At 37.9% G+C, this 22,382-nt stretch overlaps 1 protein-coding gene across 5 annotated transcripts in view; it reads left to right on the top strand.

The window, feature by feature from the left end:
• DOCK4 (dedicator of cytokinesis 4) overlaps positions 1-20,987 on the top strand; it is a 233,386-nt gene extending 212,399 nt beyond the window's left edge. For 3 of the 5 annotated variants that reach the window (XM_048300554.1, XM_048300553.1, XM_048300557.1), the window contains 12 exons: positions 421-597; positions 3,705-3,788; positions 5,549-5,668; positions 6,042-6,163; positions 6,437-6,557; positions 7,041-7,122; positions 7,334-7,443; positions 8,594-8,761; positions 11,261-11,333; positions 13,786-13,899; positions 14,799-14,860; positions 17,877-20,987. In XM_048300554.1, the coding sequence (XP_048156511.1) occupies positions 421-597; positions 3,705-3,788; positions 5,549-5,668; positions 6,042-6,163; positions 6,437-6,557; positions 7,041-7,122; positions 7,334-7,443; positions 8,594-8,761; positions 11,261-11,333; positions 13,786-13,899; positions 14,799-14,860; positions 17,877-18,302 (1,659 nt within the window). In that variant the 3' untranslated portion in view covers positions 18,303-20,987. The remainder of the gene's footprint in view (positions 1-420; positions 598-3,704; positions 3,789-5,548; positions 5,669-6,041; positions 6,164-6,436; positions 6,558-7,040; positions 7,123-7,333; positions 7,444-8,593; positions 8,762-11,260; positions 11,334-13,785; positions 13,900-14,798; positions 14,861-17,876) is intronic. The other 2 variants (XM_048300556.1, XM_048300555.1) reach the window with 1 other exon arrangement.
• The last annotated feature ends 1,395 nt before the right edge of the window (positions 20,988-22,382 follow it).

The following is a 22,382-nucleotide window of genomic DNA, read 5'->3' as shown; positions in this document are numbered from 1 at the left end:
ACTTCACTTTGGGTGGGGAAACTAACTCACCCATACTTAAGCTCTGCTCTGTACCCTTAAACTGGTGAAGCTCCCCAACCCCAAGCCCATTGTAGGTAAAGTTACCAATGACAGTTTAATCCTGAATTCCAAGAGTTCCACCACTGGCCAAAAGTATGTGAATGTTTTGCAGCAAGGGCTGGGTCTTCTCTCAAGGTCAGATAATGAATCTACAAAAGAGTGACTGTTGTTTATTTTGATCATTAATTACATGATAAAATCAAATCTCTTCCCCAGGTGAGAAGTATTTTCTCTGTCCCAGGACTCTAGGATATAGAATAATATTTGTTTTATTTTAAGAAATCAAAAATTACCTGCAATATATTTCTTCTTTCAACTGAAGATTTAAGTTGTTTGCAATGTTTCTCACTCCTCTTTCAGGTGGAAATGAGTCCTCTTGAGAATGCTATTGAAGTCTTAGAAAATAAGAACCAGCAGTTAAGAACACTGATTAGTCAGTGTCAAACTCGACAGATGCAGAACATTAACCCTCTCACAATGTGTCTAAATGGGGTCATTGATGCAGCAGTTAATGGTGGAGTTGCTAGATACCAAGAGGTAAGCAATTTACTTGCTGTTTATTAAAAATCCGATTTCTTTCCCTGTACAGATGTAGCTCCTCTTTATGAATTAAGGACAGAAAATGCTGTATGAATAATAGTTATAATTATACCTATATTGCAGCTTTGGGTTAGGTAATGTTAAAGATGTGGTTTATTGAAATAACCATTTTGCTGCACACAGTACCATAAACTTACTCCAGTGATGACTCAATTCACAGTTACCCTGCATTCTTCAGTGTTTTGTTTGGAGATTTTCAATTAAATGGTTAATTGTAAGTAAATTATTATAATACATTGCCTATTCTAGGACAGGAGCTACTTCTGGCCAACAAGCAAATTTATTTGTTTGTGATGATATTCTAGTATTTATTTATATATATACATATATATATATACAAATTCTCAACAAGAAGTTCATTATCTTGAAGAATCATAATTTTCTAGATCATTCTTGTATCTCTTTTCCAAGTTTTTAAGAAAAGCTATTTTTGGGGGAGAGGGGAAGGGGATTTAAAAAAATAAATACAATTTAGAAATGTCTAACACTGGATTTGTTTCCAACAGTTATTCCTCATTATTATAATTTTTGAATCACCGGAGAACCTTAAATGTTTGGGATACTGTATTTGCACAAAATTCTGTGGAATTTTGAAACTGAAGTAAAAAGAAAGGTTTTTTTAACTTTGTAGCCCAACTTGATCTTCTTCTTTCTCCTAATAGTCTTAGAAATACTTGAGTCTGCTGGTTTTTCCTTTGAAAATGTCGAGTTGAATAACATTCTGTCCACTTGTCTCAAAGGCTGAGAGATTCAGTGTTTACTCAACAGTATTAAATTTGATAAAACTGCATCTTAATTAAACTACAAGAAATTGAGTCCAGCATAGTATTAGAATCTGTCTTCAAAACTGCAGTGGTATGAAAATTATGAGACTGAAGCAAAGCAGTAACATTTTTGATGTTTCCTAACTGCCTTTAAACAACAACTAAACTGTTTAGCATAGTGAAGCACCATGAGGGGAGTCCCTGGAGAAATTCAGTCACGTCAGAACTATGTCTGGTTTGAATTAGCAGTGTCAGAGCTAGCTCAGTGTCTCTGCACAGCTTCCATTCTTCACAAGCATATCAAAGGTTCTAGACTGATCCTTATTGTTGTCCTTGGCTGTAATTCTTGATCTCCTAGACAGTGTTCATGTTTCGATTCCCTTCTGCCCTCTGTCCCTCGCTACACTAAAATAGGACTTTTCAGCAATTTTGTTTTGTATACATCTAAACTGTTAGCAATAATTGTGAGGCTTTTTTTTCTTCCATTTCACTCTAATTCTCTTTGCATGTCCATTCTGCAGGCTTTTTATGTCTTGCCAGTTTTGCCAGTTCTTATCTTCTACCTTTCTTGTTATCCCATTCTCTGTGAATGCTTTCCCCTGTTTCACTTGCTTTTCCCTTCTGCCCTATACGAAGCTCAAAGTTCAGTCATTCTTGGAGCATTTGGTCTTGAGGTGAGAGTGACCATGTCTTTACCAATATCTTCCTTTCCTTTTGGCAAGCTTCCAAGTTTTAAGAAGTGTACTTTGACCATTTGCTGCCTTCTTGATTCTGTCTTCTTTCTTCCCCCTTCTTCCTCTTGAAATTTTTTCGTGTATTTTTTTCTCTTCTGATGGGGAAAAAGCAGCTATCTCTAATTATTCAGCACCTTGGTATTGCAGATGTTAAAGCTATCCATTCACTAGTTTCTGTACAGGAACAGATTCCAGGAAAATTTAAATAAGTAATAGCTATTATGTAGCACCTTTATGTATGCTAAAAAAATGGCTGTAGACTGAACCACTGATTTTTTAAAAAAACTTTCTAAACACTATTGGAAAACATGAAGAGTTGTTTTTGTGCCCACTAACACCTCTTAACTGCAATTTGTATTATAACTTACATTTCCTCTCAAATGTGCTGTAAGAGTAGAGGCCTTTTCATGATTAATTATTGCAAGCCATTGGTTCCAAAAATGTTACTGGATTTAGCCAAATTCTAATAAGTATTTGTGAATTTGTTTGAAGTTAGATTATTACTCTAATAATCTAATCATGTCTATAACTCACATAGCTATATCTAATTATAGATCTGTATAAAACCAAAACCACTAGGACACCACCTGCTTGATATTGGAAGAACATTTAGCTTGTAGCTGAGGGGAAAAAAACCCATCAGCTGGCAGAAGTTTGGAGTTTGGGATTTTAGCAAGTATCAGAGGGCTCCTTTTAACAATTTAAAAATGACTTCTTATAATTTACTTATCTGTAGGGGAAGGACCATGTGAAATAAATGTATTGTCAAGAATTGTTGTAAACTCAATATAATCCCCTTGCAGGGGAGAATAGTTGCTAAATTAAGAAAGATGCAGTCTTGAACAGACGAGGGGAGTGCTATGTCCAGAGCATTGCTGGTTGGTAAAATGACTTTGGGGTATTATAACTGGTGCAATTTGAGCATTGGAGATGGACTGGAAAGTCATGTAAGCTCATTAACACAGCTGGATGTTGGCCAGATGCTTCTGAAGTGCGAAGTGTATCTTCTTGACATCATTGTCACTGTGAGTTCTTCAAAATATTATTTATATTAGGAGAGAGTAAGAAGATAATGTCACAGCTTCAATGCCCATAATAGCATATGATTCCATCTTGACACTGTTGCCAAGACGTCTTGACATTTAAGGAGTAATGAAGGGCCTAGAATGAAAAGAGAGGAAAAGCAAACTCTTTGTAATTACTTGAAACTTCTATGTTACAATACTGGGGAAGAGATGCTTAGTTCATGTGACCTGTGTTTGGTTTCAACTCTGATTTGCAGGCTTCAGATTTTGCTTCAGGATCTGTCATAGATATTGAACAACTCATAAATTCCATATGAGAGTGGCCACATATTTTTGCCTATAGTCTCCACCAATGACTATATGATTCATTACTTACTTAACATGTATTACCCATTATTGCAGTTGAAAGGAACTTTGAAAACATTGGAAAATATTATCTAGAGACTTGTTTTTTAAAAAAAGAAACAAAAGTGGTGTGTTCTTACTCACTTTGTTTTACTTTGTAATTTTATTCTGTTTAGGCATTCTTTGTCAAAGAATACATCTTGAACCATCCAGAGGATGGAGAGAAGATCACACGCTTGAGAGAACTGATGCTTGAGCAGGTAAAATGGGGAAAAGAATGAAAAGGTGGCCTGCTCAGCTGTTCTAGCTAAAAATGTCTCCAAATAAAATAAAAAATATTGGAGGTTAATAATTGCCCTGTGGTCTTCAGTGTTTTCTGAATTAGATTCCAAGTAGAGAGTAACTTTCTATACAAGCAGGTTTCTGGGCCATGTTAATATTTTTTCCCCTAGTCTTTCCATCGTCACCTTAATCATTTCAAACTATTTTGTGTAAAATACAGGTTGAGTGAGTGTGAGTGTTATTTTTACACAAAGTCACTATTACAGAATAAACATTATTTCATTGAAACATTTGATGGCTTCAGCATATATTTGTACTCTACCAATGTTACAGAAAAATATTTTCACTACAAGGTTTGCCATAAGAGCAAAACACCATTCAAAATCCTCTTGCAATGAATGATATCTAGTAGTAATTGCCAAAGTAGGTAGACAGTAAAGTAAATACAAAGTGATATATTAAGCAGATGAGTATGCTATGCATTATATATTTTGCATTATTTCTCCATTCATTTATAAGACAATGACCTATCAGCCTCAAATACGAGGTGTTTCCATTTGAAAATACTGAATTTTTTTTTTAATCCAAGATTTACTAGTATTTCAGCTTTTTAAAGTGGCATTTATCTATTTTTGTTCTATATGGCATGTTAAAGTTTCAAATTTTATTGCCAGCTTGGAATAAAAAGGGTCACAGTATTGGAATTTGGCAAGATGGAAATTCCATTTTTCATCAGCATTGTGGTATCTTTTGCTCAGATCAGCCAAATGACAGGTCCTCAGACAGTATAAATCAGAAGAGATTCACTGAGCTCACTTTAATTTCACTGAGACAATGTATCATAATTGACATTACAATTTTATTTTTTCAAGCTGCAGTTAATCTCACCAATCTTTACAATGTAAAACAGGCGTTAATAACTTCCTGTACTGAAAATGTGGGTTCCAAGTAATAGCAGCTTAACCCTCTCTGGCACCCACAGCTGATTTAACACAGAGCATTTGGAAGGGCTGGGATGGCTATGTGTGTGAATGGATCTGCTGCAGTCCTGACCCGAGGTCAGGGATGCTGAGCAGCTGCATGCCTGCTCTAAGGCTATGTGAAAACATCAGCCAGGAGCTCTCATCCAAAGATATTACAGCACACTGTAGCTATTTTGTTTTTAAGTTTATCTGATTCCTCATGTAACCAATTCAATATTTTGAATGCATGTGATCAAATTTGAGCAAGATTAAAGTTTGAGCACTGTGATTCTGAAGCTTGTCATGCCTTGTGTCAAGAGTATACATTAAGCCACCACTAACGGATGTCTCTGTGGAGTTGAAATAGGATAGGGGATCATGGACTTCATTGCAAATATATTACAGAGTCTCTGGTGGATGTGACCATTGCTGTTGTTTCATGCTTTTTACAGCTGTTCTTATAAAAAAAGGCTTTTATTTAGAATGCTTCTTCATAAAGTTGCCGTTTAGTCAGAGTTTTGACTATGTCATCCATAGTGTTTTTTAGTATTACAGTTGAATTTGCATAGGTGAAACCTTTGGGAAAGTTGAATGGGAAGAGGCATTACATGCTCTTGTGTGTTACCGCTTTTGGTCCTAGGCCTTGCTTGGTTACAGGTCTTCCAGAGATTTAGACAGGTATTTTTAAGGCAATGTGCATTTTGTTGGATTTTTTTTTTAATTAGTGATGAGAGCTTAAAGAAAATGGATCAAAAATATTTTTTCCCTTTCTGCAGGCCCAAATTCTAGAATTTGGCTTGGCGGTGCATGAGAAGGTGGTGCCACAGGACATGAGGCCGTTGCACAAAAAGCTGGTGGATCAGTTCTTTGTGATGAAGTCAAGCTTGGGAATACAGGTACGTGAGCAGGTGCGTGGGTAGACCAGGAGACTGTTCGGCTGTGTTGAGGGTTGGTTCATTTTCCCAAGCAACAAACAGTGACATCTTCTGGTTGTTTGTCCCCATTACAGCTTGTAGCCTTCTTGTAAAAAAAAAGCAAAGAGAAACATAAACTTCCCATACCACGCAAAGAAAAGTAGTCACGTTTTACTAATAGTCACATTTTACTATCATTAGTGAAAAGTTAAAATATTTTTCATATTAATGATGAAGCTGATTCAAAGTGCCAATATAACTACATTTATATGTAGTTATCTACATATCTGTATCTTACAAAGTGTTTAATGATATTATGTTCATTTTAATTAATCTTCTTTTAATAACTCACCAGGAATTTTCTGCCTGTGTACAAGCTAGCCCTGTTCATTTCCCAAATGGAAGTCCTCGTGTATGCCGGAATTCCGTACCTGTTTCTATGAGCCCTGATGCTACCAGGGTAATACCACGACGCAGGCAAGTTAAATACTAGTAATGACATATTTTTGCTACCCTTGGACGATGACCCATAAATACTTCCATTACATGCATGCTTCCTTGTATGGTCTGGCTGAAGTGTGTTCAGCCTCGAATAGCTGGTATATGTATTCACTCTCCTTCTTTCTCTCTCTCTCCCCTCCCCTCCCCCAATTAAACTTTAAAGATTAATAAACATGTGCTGTTCTCACATGAGAAATTATGATTGACAATTAGAGTTAACCATTTTATACTTCATTATTCTTATGATAGCCCCTTGAGTTACCCAGCTGTCAATCGATACTCATCCTCATCACTGTCATCCCAAGCTTCTGCTGAAGTCAGCAACATCACTGGACAGTCGGAAAGCTCAGATGAAGTTTTTAACATGCAGGTATAATTTAGTGTCATTCTTTAAACTATACAGAATCTTTCTTATGAGGCTATTTACTGAATTAATGCTTCTATTATTTCATTCAGAAATCTCAAAGCTATTGCTTATGCTTCTTTTAAAAACCAAATCTTTAAGTTAACCTCGTTCACTTAGAAATATTTTTTTTTATGTAACTGTTTTCTCTTGTTTAAGTAGCAATGGACTATGATGCAAAGTCATCTGACACATAGACCTTTCTGTCCAGTTGTCACATAGTGATGTAATTATTTTACTGTATTAATTATATTTCTATTTATTTAGTATTTTACTATATCTTTCTGTAGCTAGAATAATGTTTTTTATACTGGTTTGCTATTTTGAATTACTGATAAACTATTCTAAGAAGTTATAAATTCTTTGTTCTAGTGAAAATTATGCTATAAATTTTTGTTTTCCAAACCACTAAGTGTGATGTGGTAACAAAAGCATCTCTTCTATACACAGCCTAGTCCATCTACCTCAAGCTTGAGTTCTACTCATTCTGCTTCACCTAACGTGACCAGTTCTGCCCCGTCCAGTGCCAGAGGTCAGTGCTCATCTGCTGTGGTAAGCCATATTAAATGACTCTTGATACATTACACAGCTGAATTTCTGCATGATGTCACTGGTCAGACATCAAATTTAGCCAATTATTTGAGGAATATGAACTATTGGAGAGAGAGGAATTTTTTGTCATAGAATTGAAATGTCTGAGTTTCACTGCATGAATTTAATCACTTGACACATTTACATTCTAGCTTCTCCTCTGTTGTCTGACAAACATAAGCATTCCCGAGAAAACTCTTGCCTGTCTCCCAGAGAGAGGCCCTGCAGTGCCATCTACCCTACTCCTTCAGAAACTTCTCAGGTAAGAAGTTTGTTGGGAATCCTCAGAGCACAAATAGCTCAGAAGACAATAAAGGCACATGTTGAACTTTGAGCAGATTCAGTGTCTGTTCACTGTTGTAAATTTTCAAGGGTTTTTTTACGTTTTTATAAGAAAATACTCTAAAATATTTTAGATGTAAGAGATGTGAATAGAATACATAGTGCTTGTTCACATTTCTGCTTGATTTCTTTAGGTGTAGGTCTGTTTCTTACATTTACTTACTGAAGTGAGAGAGAGGTGCAGAGACTTAACCAGATGACACATCCTGCTTGTGTGGAACAACAGCATTTGTTCAATCTAGGGAAGAAGACAAAAAATGAAAAACTGTAATCATGGCAGTTGTCCTTGTTGAGCTCCCCTTTATTTCTTCTGAGGAAGCAAATCCTAGCCGCTGTGAGATAATAACCTATTCCGTGGCAATTCTTATTTTTCAATGTAGTTTCAGAAAAGAATGATAGACATTTTGTTACTCCAGAGAAAAGTATGTATTATGTTCTTGCCTTAAAATACTGTTACATAGGTCTCCATGAAACGTGTATTTTTTGAGTATTCTGAAATGCAACATGAGCTTGGTAAGCTGGCCAATACTGAATCCATATTTCATCTTTTCTTCTTAATGGACCTATTTTCCTAAAGTGCTTTTCTTTAACACAGCTGCTGTTTTAATCCCTGCCATCACACAATGCACCTTTTGCTGAAGCTGAGAAAGATGAGAACATACATACAGTGTTAAAGGCTCTCCTTTCAACACTTTCATGTCTACCAGAAGTTTTGCCTCTGATAAAAACCAGCTCCAAGGTTCTCTATTTTAGAAATTATTTATTGGTTTCTCATTTGTTCTTTTCTCCTCCCTTGTTTCTTCAGTTATTGGATTGGCTCTTGATTTAATTTTTAATCTCTTTTCTGTTTAAGTCTTCATGCTATTACCTGAGGGCTTAAGAAGTAATACTGAAGCTTAGCCAGACTTAAGGGCAGTTCTCAGGAACTACTTACAGCAGATAGATCTGCTGACCACTTCGTCACTGGTAGTGGAGCCAAGACAACAGACAGGAAAGATCAGGAGATGCTCTTTAAATAAAGCGGTTTTACAGTTTGCCGCAAAGAAAAATTATCCCATTTTTGCTCCCAGACTACAAACTCTTGCTTTGCCAAGTGGAATGCGACTTCTATCCCCCACTCTATCCGAGATTGCATAAGGGAGGCTGAGGAGCTCGTAGGCCCAGTCTCCGCTCTCTCTGAGACTCGCCCAGCAGGAAAATCTCCCAATCTGTCTCTACCCTCAGTGTCCCATGAGAGGGTAAGTAGAAAATTAACTTGCTCATACAGTGAAGTATATTTCAAAGATGAGAAGGTCTGATGGTTTCTTTCTGCCCTTATAATCATAAATGAGGATATATCTTTCTGGGGAAAGGTGAAATTTCTTTCTCTAGTGTGCTGTTCCCTCAGCAGTAAAAATGGACTGTGATCAGAAACAAAATCCTGATTCTCTGCCTTCTGATAAAGAAGGGGAAAAGAATTCCTCAGGACAATTGTAAGGAGATATCTTAGAGATACCTGCAACTCTCATTTAAATTTAGCTGCTCAAACTGTTTCTTGTCCTTTCTACTTTTATTCTAACACCATTTCAACAGTCTTGGTTGGAGCTTCACACTGAGAGGAAAGGACCACCCATTTATGAATTACTTTGTTATAGCTTAATGAAAGCAATTTTCACACTAGTATTTCAACTGGGAGAGATGAGATACACAGGCAAATTCCTGCACTTCAAGTCTTTCAGGCCATAGCTACCTTATTTAAGGAAGTTTGATGGACTTCACAGAACAAGACCACAGCAGTACTGCATCCACTTCCTCATTGAAATCAATGCTCAAGGTTATGTACAGCTGTTTTTAGTCAACATCCATTTGTGCTTGCTTTGTGATCTCTGGCTGGCTGATTGTACAGTGTCTCTCCACCTCTTCCCATACTCTGAAGAGGAATGCCTGCTGTCACTGACTGGTCAACAACCTCCTTAATTTTTGCACTATTATTCTTCCTAGTGAAGCTTTTTGAATTTCACATTTTTGGGGTTTTTATTTGCGTTTCATTAAACATCCTGTGATTGCTCTTGTTCTTCCATATGGTTTTGTATTTCATTCTTTTTAATATGTCTTTGTTTCTCTGTATTTCATTCCGCTTTTGTCTCTTTATCTCCTCCAATTTCAGTTGCTTTTTCAGCCGTTGCTCTTTCCCTTTGCAATAGAAAACGGGCTTCAACACTTGTCCACCACATCCTAGTGCACTGCAGACTCACTAGGCAGTGAACATTCAATCCAGAAACCCAGACCAGGCAGGAGCATATGATCACACTTTCTGTCACATCAGAGTACATATGTAGTTATACCATCTAAATTTAATGGTAACTCCAGGAAAAGAGATATTACCTGACCCATTATGACTAATACAGCAAACCTACTGTAGCTCAAAGTCTACCAAAGCATTCTATCTCTGAGATGTTTAAAGTGAAGTTGAATTGGGCTCAAGTTATTTGTTCCTCATTGTGTAACATGAAGCTGCAACGTATTAGATCAATGATGATCACTTTGCAGCTGGGTTTGCCATCTTGTGGAACCACAGCATAGTGCCTCACCAGCTTGGCACGGTCCTCTATGAACAGTGGAAAGAGACACAATAATAGGATTTTTATTTGGATTTCACTGATTATCTGACCTTGCTTTTAAAGAAAAAAAAAGTAAGAAAAAAAGTGAAGTTTATCTGTTCCATTTCCTCTGGGAAGTACATCTGACTTACTTGTAGGATTAGCTGTATGCTGTTTACATATGTTTTCAAGGCACACTAGTGACCCATGGATTATTTGAATGCTGCCAAAGGAAATACATGGTAGAATTTTAATTTTTTTTCATACATTTACTGTCACCGCGTCCCGCAGTGGTAGGGAGGAGGAGAGAGATCCAGCAGACAGGAATTGTGCAGCAAGATTGATTTATTTAATTATTTTACAAACTCTTTTATAGACTTTTTTCTTCATAGTGTAATTGGACAAAGGATCGGCCACCCCTTGGGGTGATTGGCTAAAATCCTAAAACATCCATTGTCAAAATATTTTTCTACTGTACCATAAACAATGCTCTGCAAGGTCACAGGTGTTCATAGTTTACAGAACTCTGCAAATATCCTTGTGAGAGAGAGAAAAGCCTCTCACGGGCCAGGAAAGAAGCAGGAATATTTCATGCTAACAGCATTTTTGTATCCACAATTTACTGCAATTTGTAAACAAAATGAATTTTAAGAAAAGGAAAGACAGACATGTTTTATGGGTCAGCTCTTACCCACAGGAGATGTAAGAAGACTGCTACCAAATAAGTCAGGGTTGGAAAACAATACTCAATGATTTTTTTAGGTAACAGCCATAACTTGATTATTATCTTGTTCAGGTCCTGATTCTGTAATGAAATTAATGCAAATCTATCATTCTATTTGTTTAGTTATCTATTAAGATATCTCTTTAGGAATGAGCTTTATTATGTTTTTTAAGGTGCTGGAAACTGTCAGAACTCAGTACCTAATAATCCTCCCTCCAATTTCTGTGTGTACAGTTTTCAGAAAACTAGTCTACTCCCTATCTGTATACACATACTTTTATTAAACTGTTCATGTTCTTATGTGATGTTTATCACTCTACCTCCAAAGTAGACCTAGGGGTGTGGGGGGATAATAAAAAAATATATTTGCTTTCTTAAAGGCTACTGAAATACAACAGCAGCTATGTGTAAACCATGCTGTTCTCAATTTACAGAGAATGCTCTTTAATCATATTGGAGATGGTGCTTTGCCACGAAGTGATTCCAATCTGCCCGGCTCTGACAAAGGTCAGTGGAAATGCTGCAACATGCCAGTCTTGGAAGAAGGAAAATCTAATTACTCCATCATGTTCATGCAGAATGCCAGTTCTTTTGAGTGCATACTGTCATCTCCAAGTGTCAAAACATTCTAACTGACTAAATAAATTGCGCTAACAAATCTAAGTTTCAAAACACTTTGTCAAAAAGGGGAGAACATGGTGTTTGAACTGAGTGTTTCACTCAAATAAGGCCCAGAAGTTTGCAGGAGGGGGGTGATGGAGAAGCAGGTTGCAGCAGGCTGCCTGTGAGACCTGTCCTTTTTGCTTTTCAAGAGAGACATATGGGGTGAAAAGCCAGCTTCTGGAGAATGGGGCCTGTGCCATTGTCCAGAAGGTAAAGAGGTGAACAGAGTCCTGAAGTTTGGTACCAGCAGGTCCTCTTTACCAAATACAACTGTGTGTACTTCTCTTACACTTTGATTGAAAGCACCAGTTTGTGGTTTCTTGCTTTTTGGGGATTTTGTTTTTAATTAGGGCAAGTTAGAAATATATTTTTCCACATAAAAATTATTGCCTCTTATAATTTTGCACATGGGGAAATCCAATATTTTTGGCATAGTAATTGTTCACCATGATTTCATTATGTGCCTCACGTCTATAATATGCTCATTTCATTATGGTATCTTCTTGGTATGCTGAATAAAGGGTACAGTAAAGTAAGTGTATAGAAAGTAACTATTTTAAGAATATACTGTAATAAGAACTGACCAGGAGTGAGATTTTCTTTAGTAAGAGCTGGGTCTTATAGGTATTTTTGTGTTTACATTTTATGAAAATATAGGTGGAATTTTTTCACAGGACTGAAAAATATATGAAATAATTTAACATGGAAATAGCAAAACTTTTCCACTGGCCTATGCAGCCAAGTACATCACAGAATTATTAAAATGAAGTGTTCTCTCCTGAAGGCTGAGTGCTTGGATGACTAAAAATAATTGGCTTGTCAAGAGATTCAGGCACTGAAGTACCTAGGTCTGGTGCCAGGTGATTTTAGGATGAGGGCAAAGCCATACTGTTAGGTGACAGCTTACAATAAAAGCAAATACCGTATTGCATATTTTGGCAATAGCAAAGCAAAATGATCCTCTAAAAACCAGATTATTCTGTGCATTGATCCCAGGGTCAACTAAAGTGCAATTATACTGTAACAATATTGTTTCAGATATGAGACCAGTATTATTTTTACTGTACTTACTGTATTAAGTCTGGTGTGCAGTAGGATTGCAGTCCTGAGAGCTCTCAGAGGGGCTACAATAGTGATACTTGATGTCATCATTTAGCAACAATACTTTGCTTTTTCGTTTCATTTTTGTAAATAAACACAGGGTCCTTGCATGTGATTCTCTACTCACAATTGAAACAAGTAAACAAGAAGGAAACTGACATGGCAGGGCAAGAGGTTTGAGGCTTTTAAGGTGAGGGATTTTTTTGGTGGTGTATTTGGGAGATGAATGGGAAAGTTTGAAGCAGTTCAACTCTTTTTTTTTTTTTTTTTTTCCTCAGGAGGTGTAATGATTGTGTTTTTTAAATTAGGTTTTGTCCTGTCCATGTTAAATTCCCTGTCTGTCTGACTTCTTTCCAATATTAGTGACTTCTTGATGACATGAGATAATCCAGTTCTATCAAGGAAGCTCTTCCAGACTTTATGGGATCATTCAGTTAAAATCATAGAATTTGGTCAGGGCAACACAGACAAAGAAAACAGCCAATTTTATGCATGTCAAGGTGATAGGCAATTCACATGATCAAGCAGAGATCCTTGACCACAGATGTAAACAGTGTATAGAAATTTTCTCAGTCCATAATAATTTCTTTATTTGATATTTTTTTCTGTCAGACACTTCTAATTTCTTCCAGTTTTCACTCCCTCCATTTTGTGCCCTTCTTTCCACCTTCTTTCAATTCTGAATTTGTAGTCTATGCAGGGAACACAAGACTGTTAGCACAGAAAGCTTTGTGAAGGAGGTCGATAGGAATTTGGCAAGTTCCTTTCTCTAGTCCCTTCTGTATATAAAATGATTTAATGGAAACAGCGTATGAATAGTCTATTCCACTCTGTCTGGAAACCTCTAAATAGGAGTCTGGTGCAAAGATAAACTGATTATATTAACAGGTTTCAAACTTATCTCCCTTTGTGGTTGGATTTGCAGTGCACCAGAGTGCAATCTCAGCTGTTGCTGCTGTTGATGGCCGCCACTGCTGGTCACAAACTGACCTGAGGGCCAGGTGCATCCGTCAGGCATCCATGAGATTGACAGCTGCTATTTAAGAGCTTTGCAAGTGCAGATGTAATCATGAAAGCTTTTCAGGCGTGCTTATTGAATTCTTAGGCGTTTTGTCTATTTTTACCCTCATGGATAAAGGCAAGTCAGAGAACTGGAAGTGTTGATGCCTATGTCAGTTTTTTCATTCTCTTCCAGCTGTAAACTCCACCCCCAGCAGCTGGAGCCTGGATAGTGGGAAGGAAGCCAGAAACACATCAGAAAGTGGAAAGCTTATATCTCCTCCTGTACCACCAAGACCTGCACAGACTGGTGAGTTAATGGACATTTCAGATCCAGTACTTGAGGGCTTAGATTCTTTCCACTCTGTTTAATGTTTAACTTCTTGGGCAGGTTAATTTATTATTTGATTTCTTATATGAAAGGTTGTAGAACTGCCTCTGCAGGTATTTGCATCTCATTAATGTTCTCTGCAGTTTCCAATACTTCACTAATGAATGATAATTTTCAGACAGTTCCTGCTAGTATGAGGAAGGATGATCAAATTTAGTCTTGTGATTTTATGATAATTGTAGGTTAGCAATCAGAAATGATCATTAACCACAAGGAATCTTACTGGCCAGCAAATGCACAGCAATCACAAAAGTACATGAGTTCTGTTACTATAACCATTTTGCCTTTCAAAAGATTAATTTCCATTTAAAGGAAAGGCTGCTCAAGTGATGCTATAAATATAATTGTTCTCAAGGGAATGAGTAAACTTCTTGCATATTATACTTATGCCTCTGAGTTTGTCCAGGCATATTTCTAGTACATTTGCAGGTAAATGTTTGATATAATTATACTATGTATTTTCTATTTTCCTTATTTGACTTACAAATACATAATATATTTCTTAAGAACAAAAAGGGAAAAGTTGTTATACTGACTCTTTTTCTAACTTGTTATCATTTGGTAGATTATAAATCAATTTACAGTGATATAAAAGTTGTCAGAAAAGGCAGATGGAGAAATTTCTTACACTAAGTTGTACTGCAAGATAATCCAGAGAACAAAGTAAAATAAACAAGACCTCTAAAACTATTTACAGCCATTGGCCAAGGGAACTAGAGATAATGCTTATATATCGAATGATCTCCTATACACTTAAAATGATTTCCTAATGAAAATTGTAATGCCACAAGTGCACTGAAATCTTTCTAACTTTACAGCATCACCAGCAAGACACATAGCCTCCATTTCCCCTTCTCCTGCTGGCAGATCACCAATGAAGGTACTGTCTTATTGCAGTGAATTGCCTTTGTGGGACGGATCTTGTGTGTTGTGGGGTAGATGGTACATATTTAATGTACATTATTTGGGATTATATTATGTTTTCTTTTTCTTATCATACACCTATACTAAAACCTGTATTCTGTCTCCAGTGTGGAAGAAGGGGAGGTTCCAGCAAAGGAAAACCTGTTGTACAACCCATTTGTCTTATTCTTCCAGCATTCAGAGCTGTTAGATTAGAGGGTCTGTTAGAGAGTATTCCCTGCTTCAATCATTTTAATATCCATTTCCTCTGCAGGATGATCCAGGGAGGTTGTAAGAAGTTGCAAGTAGTTTGACACCTGCCAGTAGGAAACATTAAGCATAGGCTGTGAATAAGCACTGGCTTTTCTCTGGTAGTTAAACATCCAAAGTAATTTGAGATCCAGGCTAAACTGAGCAGGTTTTATTTCTATTTCAAGACATTTGTGTGTGTTGATACCCACATATTGGTACCCACTTTTTTGTTGAAAAACTTGACTGGGAAATCTGTATTTTCCAAAGCACTGGAGCACACAAACATGCAGCCTGCTTATTCTAGGCAAACCCTGGTGTTGGCAGAGCGCATGACATTGGTCTTGGGGATAGCCTCTGCCACTCCATTGAAGCAGAGATGATTCTGCAGGTAGAAATACAAGAGTCAACAACGTGGAAGGAGAGCAAATAGAAAGGAGCATGACTGGTGCTTCAGGCACTCAGATGCAAGGACAGAGGGAGGCAGCCCTGCCAAAGTAACCCCTCAGCAACCCAGTGCCTAACTAATACTGCAGAGGTACACACTGCCTGAGGAGGAAAACAGCACCCCAAAATATTTCGTTTCCCCTTGAGGTCCCTAATTACATGACCACAGTCATTGTCATGTTTGCCTTCCCATAAGCGTGTAACATTTCTGCTTGTGTCTGCACAGTGGTCCAAATTCATCACAAGGCAATTCTGCTGGCCATCAGAGTGCCCCATAGTCATATTACCATTCTGCTGAAGTGAGCACCAATCCCTGGGGTTGCCCTGATTGCTTACTAGGAAGCTCTTTAGAACATTAGGATCTTGTACAAAGATGAGTTACTCTTCCTTTTCATCCTGAATGGACACAGTACTGATGATTCTTAGGGATGTTTGAAGCTTGTCCTAACATTCTTCTTCTATAGCTCTGGACAGAATTTAAGCATTTTACAGCCAAAGTCTGCATTGCTGCTTGGAAGAGGAATGCTAGTCCAAAATACTTCTGAGAACTGCTGGATCTCACTTTGAGCATCCATGAATTTCCAGACTGTTTTGGTGTCTAGACTGTTACTTGCTACTTTTAAAAGCAGTCTACACTGCTGTCAGAAACCAAGTGCTTACCCATGCAGGCTTTACGTATATTTACTGTTGTTCTGAATGACAAAAGCAAAGGTCCTAAAAAGATATATGGTCACTTAATCCAAGTGCCAAGTGTGCTTGGAACCTTGACCCTGGATGTTTGTGGGAGTAGGAGTGCAGCTGCAGCCTCCTCACGTGCAGAGGAATGGAACATGAAACTAATAGTTAAACAGGCTCCTCAGAAAGTCTGAAATGTCTTCACCAAGTGTTGAGCTTTAAAAAAAACTTGCTCTGCTTTTCCATAGCCATATACAGGGCTCAGATTTTAGCCTTTCTTCTAATGGTGTGCTGCCAGAGAAAAATCATCCTAATACAAAACCCACTGATATAAATGAAGATTTTTTTTCTCCATTGATTTCAGTGCTCTGTGTATCCAGTCCTAGATGGATAACTAAAATTATCTCAACAGAAAAAAGTCAGTGCAGTCAGCTCTGTACACCCCTGCCCCCTCTCCTCTTCCTTCACTCCCATCCTTTGTTGCATGGCTCACACTCTCACCTCAAGCTGAGCAGCTGAGTGTCAACCAGTCTAACAAGAATGGGAGTGAGCAATTTGTCTTTTGTGATTTCTCCATCCCTTTTTTAGCCTGAGTCCTGGATTGTTTTAGGATTGTCTGGATTGTCTCAGGTGACTCCAGTCATAATTAGATATGTTGCAAAAACTTTTCAACTTGGAAAGTGTGGGCTTACTTTTTACAGTGTTCAGTTGAAGCTGCTTCACTGGAATAGAACTGCTCGATAGCTGTAGGTAGGCCTTTATTGTCCCTGCCTTTAATTCATCGTCAGCATTGTCGTTGCTGCTTGGGCCCTCAGCTCCCAGTCTCTCAGCATCCCTCACTGACCTGTGAGACTGCTGGTGCAGCCACTGGCCACCTGTGTCCTCCACATGGCCCTTGTCCCTGAGGCACATGTGGTGTGTTGTGTTTGTGTGTCTAAGGAACACCTGGGAGATGGGGGAGAGGAAGGGTGGTGATGCTTTAATCTCCTACCAATCTGCTGCTGCCCTGAATAGGAGCAGGAACAGCAGAGAAGGGGGCTGGCACCCAGCAGCAGCTCTTACCTTGACACCTGCTTTGTACTACCCCTCCAACACTGGTTTTATGGTACACTCGGAAATGATGTCATGATGTAAATGCACTTTTCACTGCATGGCAATGCACTAAAAGCTGTGAGGAAAAGCTTTGGAAACTGAATTTGGGATACGAGAGCCTGCAGTAGCAGCAGTGGCTGGGCTTTGGCGTTAGGGGGCAGGACACCCCCAGGTATGCCCCGCACCCGGTGATGCATTCCACTTCCATCTGGGAAAACTAAGGGTGCATTCTAAAGACTTCCAGATTTTTTCCAGGGTATTATGATAGGAAGATAACATTTAAAAAGAGTTTTATTTCCACTTACATGCATCACTGGCATGGCCGCTATCTAAAGTGTACCCAGGCACTACTGAAATGAGCTTTTTATTAGTTTCTTACCGGGTCTTGATTAAACAGGAGCACAACCATTTCTGTTTGTCAAAGCTCAGAGTACCTGCACTGTATCTATGTATGTTTTCAGTCTGAGCACAGAAACACTCTTCCTCCTATATGCCAGGCAAATTCTTCTTTTGCCCTTTTTTTTGAGCAGGGGTCTGTGCAATCATTCACACCGTCTCCAGTGGAGTATCATTCCTCGGGGCTCATATCCAACTCCCCGGCGCTGTCAGGGAGTTACAGCAGCGGCATCTCTTCGCTCAGCCGATGTAGCACATCAGAGACATCAGGCTTTGAAAGCCAAGGCAGCGAACCAGCAGTGACTGTCCCAAGCTACAGCATTTCTGAGGAGCCTGTGAGAAAAGAAAGCAAAACCCCGCCACCTTACAGCGTGTATGAGCGGACTTTGAAACGCCCCGTTCCTCTACCTCACAGCCTCTCCATCCCGCCTGCCGCAGACCCTCCGGCACTGCCACCCAAGCCACAGCTGGTTCGGCCAAACAACCTGGAAAACAGCAGCAGGAGGACTGAGCAGGTTCCCCGGCCCAGGCCTCTGCCCCGCAAAGTCTCTCAGCTATGAGAAGCCACTTTTGTATTTAATTGCAACACATTCTTTACTGTTTAAGAAATAATATTTTTTAAAAATGGTAAAACTCATTTAGTTAGGCACTTTAATATTTTGTCCACCTTTTCTTTTGAGTAATTTCGAAATGCTTATTAATATTATGTTGCACATTTGAAATGAAATTACTAATTTAGGTTGCCAGATATAATAGGAAGCATGAATGAGAGGATTTTTTTTTTAATTTCATGGTGGTGAATACTGATAAATACTTTTATTTGTACTTTGTTTTTATTTAAAAAATTAAATCTAAAACCTTAGAACTCTCATCTGAGTTAGCTGAATGCTTCTTACAAAATGCAGAATACACTGACTGGATCTTTACTACTAGAGATAAATGCACGCTTTCTAACAAAGTAGTCTGTAGACTAGGATGTTTCTGCAAGTAGGCTGGAAGTTGTTTCTCTTATCTTATAAACAAGTTGGTCATTTCAAATGTATGTGGCAAAACTGAGATATAATGCAAGTTTTACAGCACAGGACTGTTGTAAGAATGTGGTTTGGAATTTTTGAAACACACACTTGGCTTATGTTATTTTTACAATGGGAAGATACCTGTATTTCATTCAGCGTTACAGCACCATTCTGGTGAATCCCGATAAGGTTTTGTGCCATTAGTGTATGTACCTGACACATCCTTTTCCTTTTTGAGGTGCAATTTACTTTTATTCTTCCAGTTAATGTATTTTTGTTGTTGTTTTTTTAAGTTTGGGGGGGTTTTTTTAAAGCTAGCAGTTTCCTAGTGAAGGCTCTCTGCTGTTCTTGAAAGTTCACCCTAGAATACAATCCGTGTATGAAACAGGTACAAATGACTTGTTCATTTAACTTATGTACAAGAGTCAGTACTGACTAGTATCAAGGCAATTCACTAAATGAGCCAATTTTTAAAAATACAAATGGCTGGTTTTCAATCCATACATTTCAAAAGCTAATTGTGAAGGTCATTAATAATTTTGAAAAAATCTAGCGAAAAATCTGAACAGTTCCTTGGATGTGTATGTGCCATTGGAGCCAGGGTTTTGATTTGCTTTTTAGCTTGAGTTCATCACCATCATCTTTATTGTTGAGAATGGTGTTTGGCCTTAGGTTGTATTATAGTGACTGGCATCTGAAGAGCTCTGGAAAGCTAATGCCAAGACATAGGAATGTGGAGGGGAAGGGAAACAAAAGCACCTTCTGTATGTACATTTTGTATCCTCTTTCTTTTATTGACTGTTTAAATGTGCTTGGGAACAGATGTGTGAACTGCATTTTAAATCATATTGTTAAATATATTCTCCCTCTTTTGTTGGGAAGCTCATGTTGATCTTAGCTGTGTTTGATTTGTTGATAGTTTAACTGGAAGAAAGTGACCACTTTTTTATATTCTCTCAATTAAACCTTCAGCAGTTACAAGCTGTTGACAGTAGTTATAGAAGTTTTCTATAATAAATGTTCAAGTATTTTTGTACATAATTGGTAAATTTTAATAAGGAGTGTACCATTATGTGAAAAAGAAGCAAACAGTTGTGTATGCAGTAATATTGTTATAATTATGCCAAATACTTTATGTATGGAAAAAAGAATATTTGTAAATATGTGCTTTTAACAATAATTCTGCCATATTGACTTTACAATTTTGAATGTCAGAAAAAAATAATATATGTTAAAATATTTATGTTTTAGTGAAAGTATTCATAACTTGAAAAGGAACATATGAATTTTAGCTTTGTATCTTGCTGATTTCAATGTCTGAAATTCCTTGAACTAGCTGTTGCTTTCTACTATAACATTTTTCTCTGTAACCACATCATAAAACCTGTAGAAGGCTACATATTTATGCTGATATAAAGAAGTAATGCCTGAAATTTAAATAAGGTGTCACAAGTAAGATAACAAAGCTGCTCTGATTTTTTTTCCACCCATGTAGTTTAATAGATTTTATCGGCTAGTGCCTGAGCACAGTACAGTATGAATCAGTGTTACTTGCTCCTGAAGCCATTTTTTTTTTTTTATTTCTGGCAGTAAGCAGAGTTGATGACTTTATCATTTGCGTGCATTACTGGTCAGCTTTGCAGCAAAACATTTCACAAAGTCTCTGTTTACCTAGACACTCATATTGGTTGCTGCATAATGTTAGTATGAAATAAAAGAACTTGTTTAATCTTTACAGTACAACTTGTTTTCTACAGAATGAGAGATTCTAATTCAGTTAGTCAGAGAATGAAAGTTCTGACTCCTTGCCTTGCTAAATCTATTTTTTTTTTCTGTTAAAAATCTCCTGATAGCTCAAGTTTTCTCCCTATTTGGACCCGTAATTGCTTTGTGAGACAAGGTGGGGAGAGTATTGACATGCTCTTCTGAACAAGTGAAGAACATAAAATGTACTAGAGAGCTCACTGTAAATTAACCTGCATGAGCATTCTGTTTTCATAACCAGGACATCAGAAATACTCTGAACAATAGAAAATGGTGTAAAACTGACAGAGTACTCTTAAGCCGAGTTGACACATTTTCTGCTTAGCCAGTTTTGACAAATTGATTCTGTAGATCAGTTTTTCAACCTGATTACCTATAAAAAATGTAGTATGAAATTTTGTTATGTATGTTGCAAAGCCCACTGCTTGAAAACCTAATGTAAATAAAGGTCATGTTTGAATTTTATGTAGTAGTCATAAATACAATTTTATCACTTTCTGGATGATGGTGAGTAATTCAGAAGCTCATACAGGAAGACCAATGAGAACGATTTGCTCTTACCATTCAATAGCTTGAATGCCAATGTGCATAATAGGTAACATAATCTTGTATTCAAATACCATATTTGAGATGCTGGTCTCTGGGATGCCAGAGAAACAGCCTCAAACTCGGCTGGCTGGCTTTGAAATGATGCAGTTCAGGCTGGTTCTTATGATGGCATAATAGCTCCATAGTGTGAGTGAACTCAGTTATGATGTCCCAGGTCAGATGCTGTGTCAGGCCAATTGCTGTGCCCTCAAAGAAGCACAAAGCTGAAGCTACCCCTTGTAGAAAAGGTTTCAGGGCAGTGCAGTTACAGCCCTGTTCACACAGAACAGGGTATAGCTATGTGTAAATCTTCTGTACGATAGTGGCACCTTGCCCTCCTGCCTGACTGTCCTTCTTGTTCACTGATTGTCCAACAGCACCTGCAGAAAGAACAGTGATGGAGCAAAAACATACCAATAGGCAGGAGTCAATGCCTGAGGTATAAATGATGAGAAGCATCTTGTTTTGAATATAACTGTGGTCAGTGAGGCATGTAGCAGCATTGTCTCAGTAACCTCAGGTGCTGACAGATTCAGATCTTTGCTCCAGAACTCTGCTGGTTGCTGGAATTTCTGATGATTCAGGCAAAGCCCTGACATATGCTGGCCAAAGGGCAAAGTCCCATCTGGTGGGACATTGTGGAAGGTCGCCACTGGATCCCTTGAGATTCTGACCTTGAACTAGATTCGGTGGGTGAAAGCCCTTTTCATATTAATTGAATTTGTCTTTATCTTCTCCTTAACATTTTAATTCAACTTTTGACTTATATTTCATAGAAGAAACTAGAATGATTACTTTGGCTAACATTAACAAAAAAAATCTGGGGATTAAACAGCTAAACTATTCAAACCTCAGGAACAGGAAAGGTTTAGAGCTGCATACCTCATGTGCGCAATAAGCAGCAGGTTAGGGACTCATCCTGGGTGGTAAAATAAGGCTGCTGAAGAAAGAAAATTAAATATTTTTTTTTAAATTGATTGCTCAGTAAAGAACTTGGTGGGTCTGTTTTGACAGGCTGAGGGCTGTTGGACTTCAGTGGGGATGCAACCTATGACATGAGCCTTCCAGGCACAGCTGGGCAAACTTACCCAGGTTAGAACTTGTGTTAAGGACACAGTTCAGAACTCCTCTTGAACTGACTCATATTCATCCCAGGAAGACTGTGTTAGAAGAAGGGAAAAGAAGGTCAACAGTAGGGGGAAAAAAAAAAAAAAAAAGAGGAGTGCAAGTAAAACTTAGGCAAAACCCTTGATGGCCTGACAATTAATCCAG

Source organism: Corvus hawaiiensis, chromosome 4 (assembly GCF_020740725.1).
Source record: "Corvus hawaiiensis isolate bCorHaw1 chromosome 4, bCorHaw1.pri.cur, whole genome shotgun sequence".
In the NCBI taxonomy this organism is placed as follows: domain Eukaryota; kingdom Metazoa; phylum Chordata; class Aves; order Passeriformes; family Corvidae; genus Corvus; species Corvus hawaiiensis.
The sequence above is the reverse complement of the archived record's forward strand: the minus strand, read 5'-3'. Positions and strand labels throughout refer to the sequence as shown.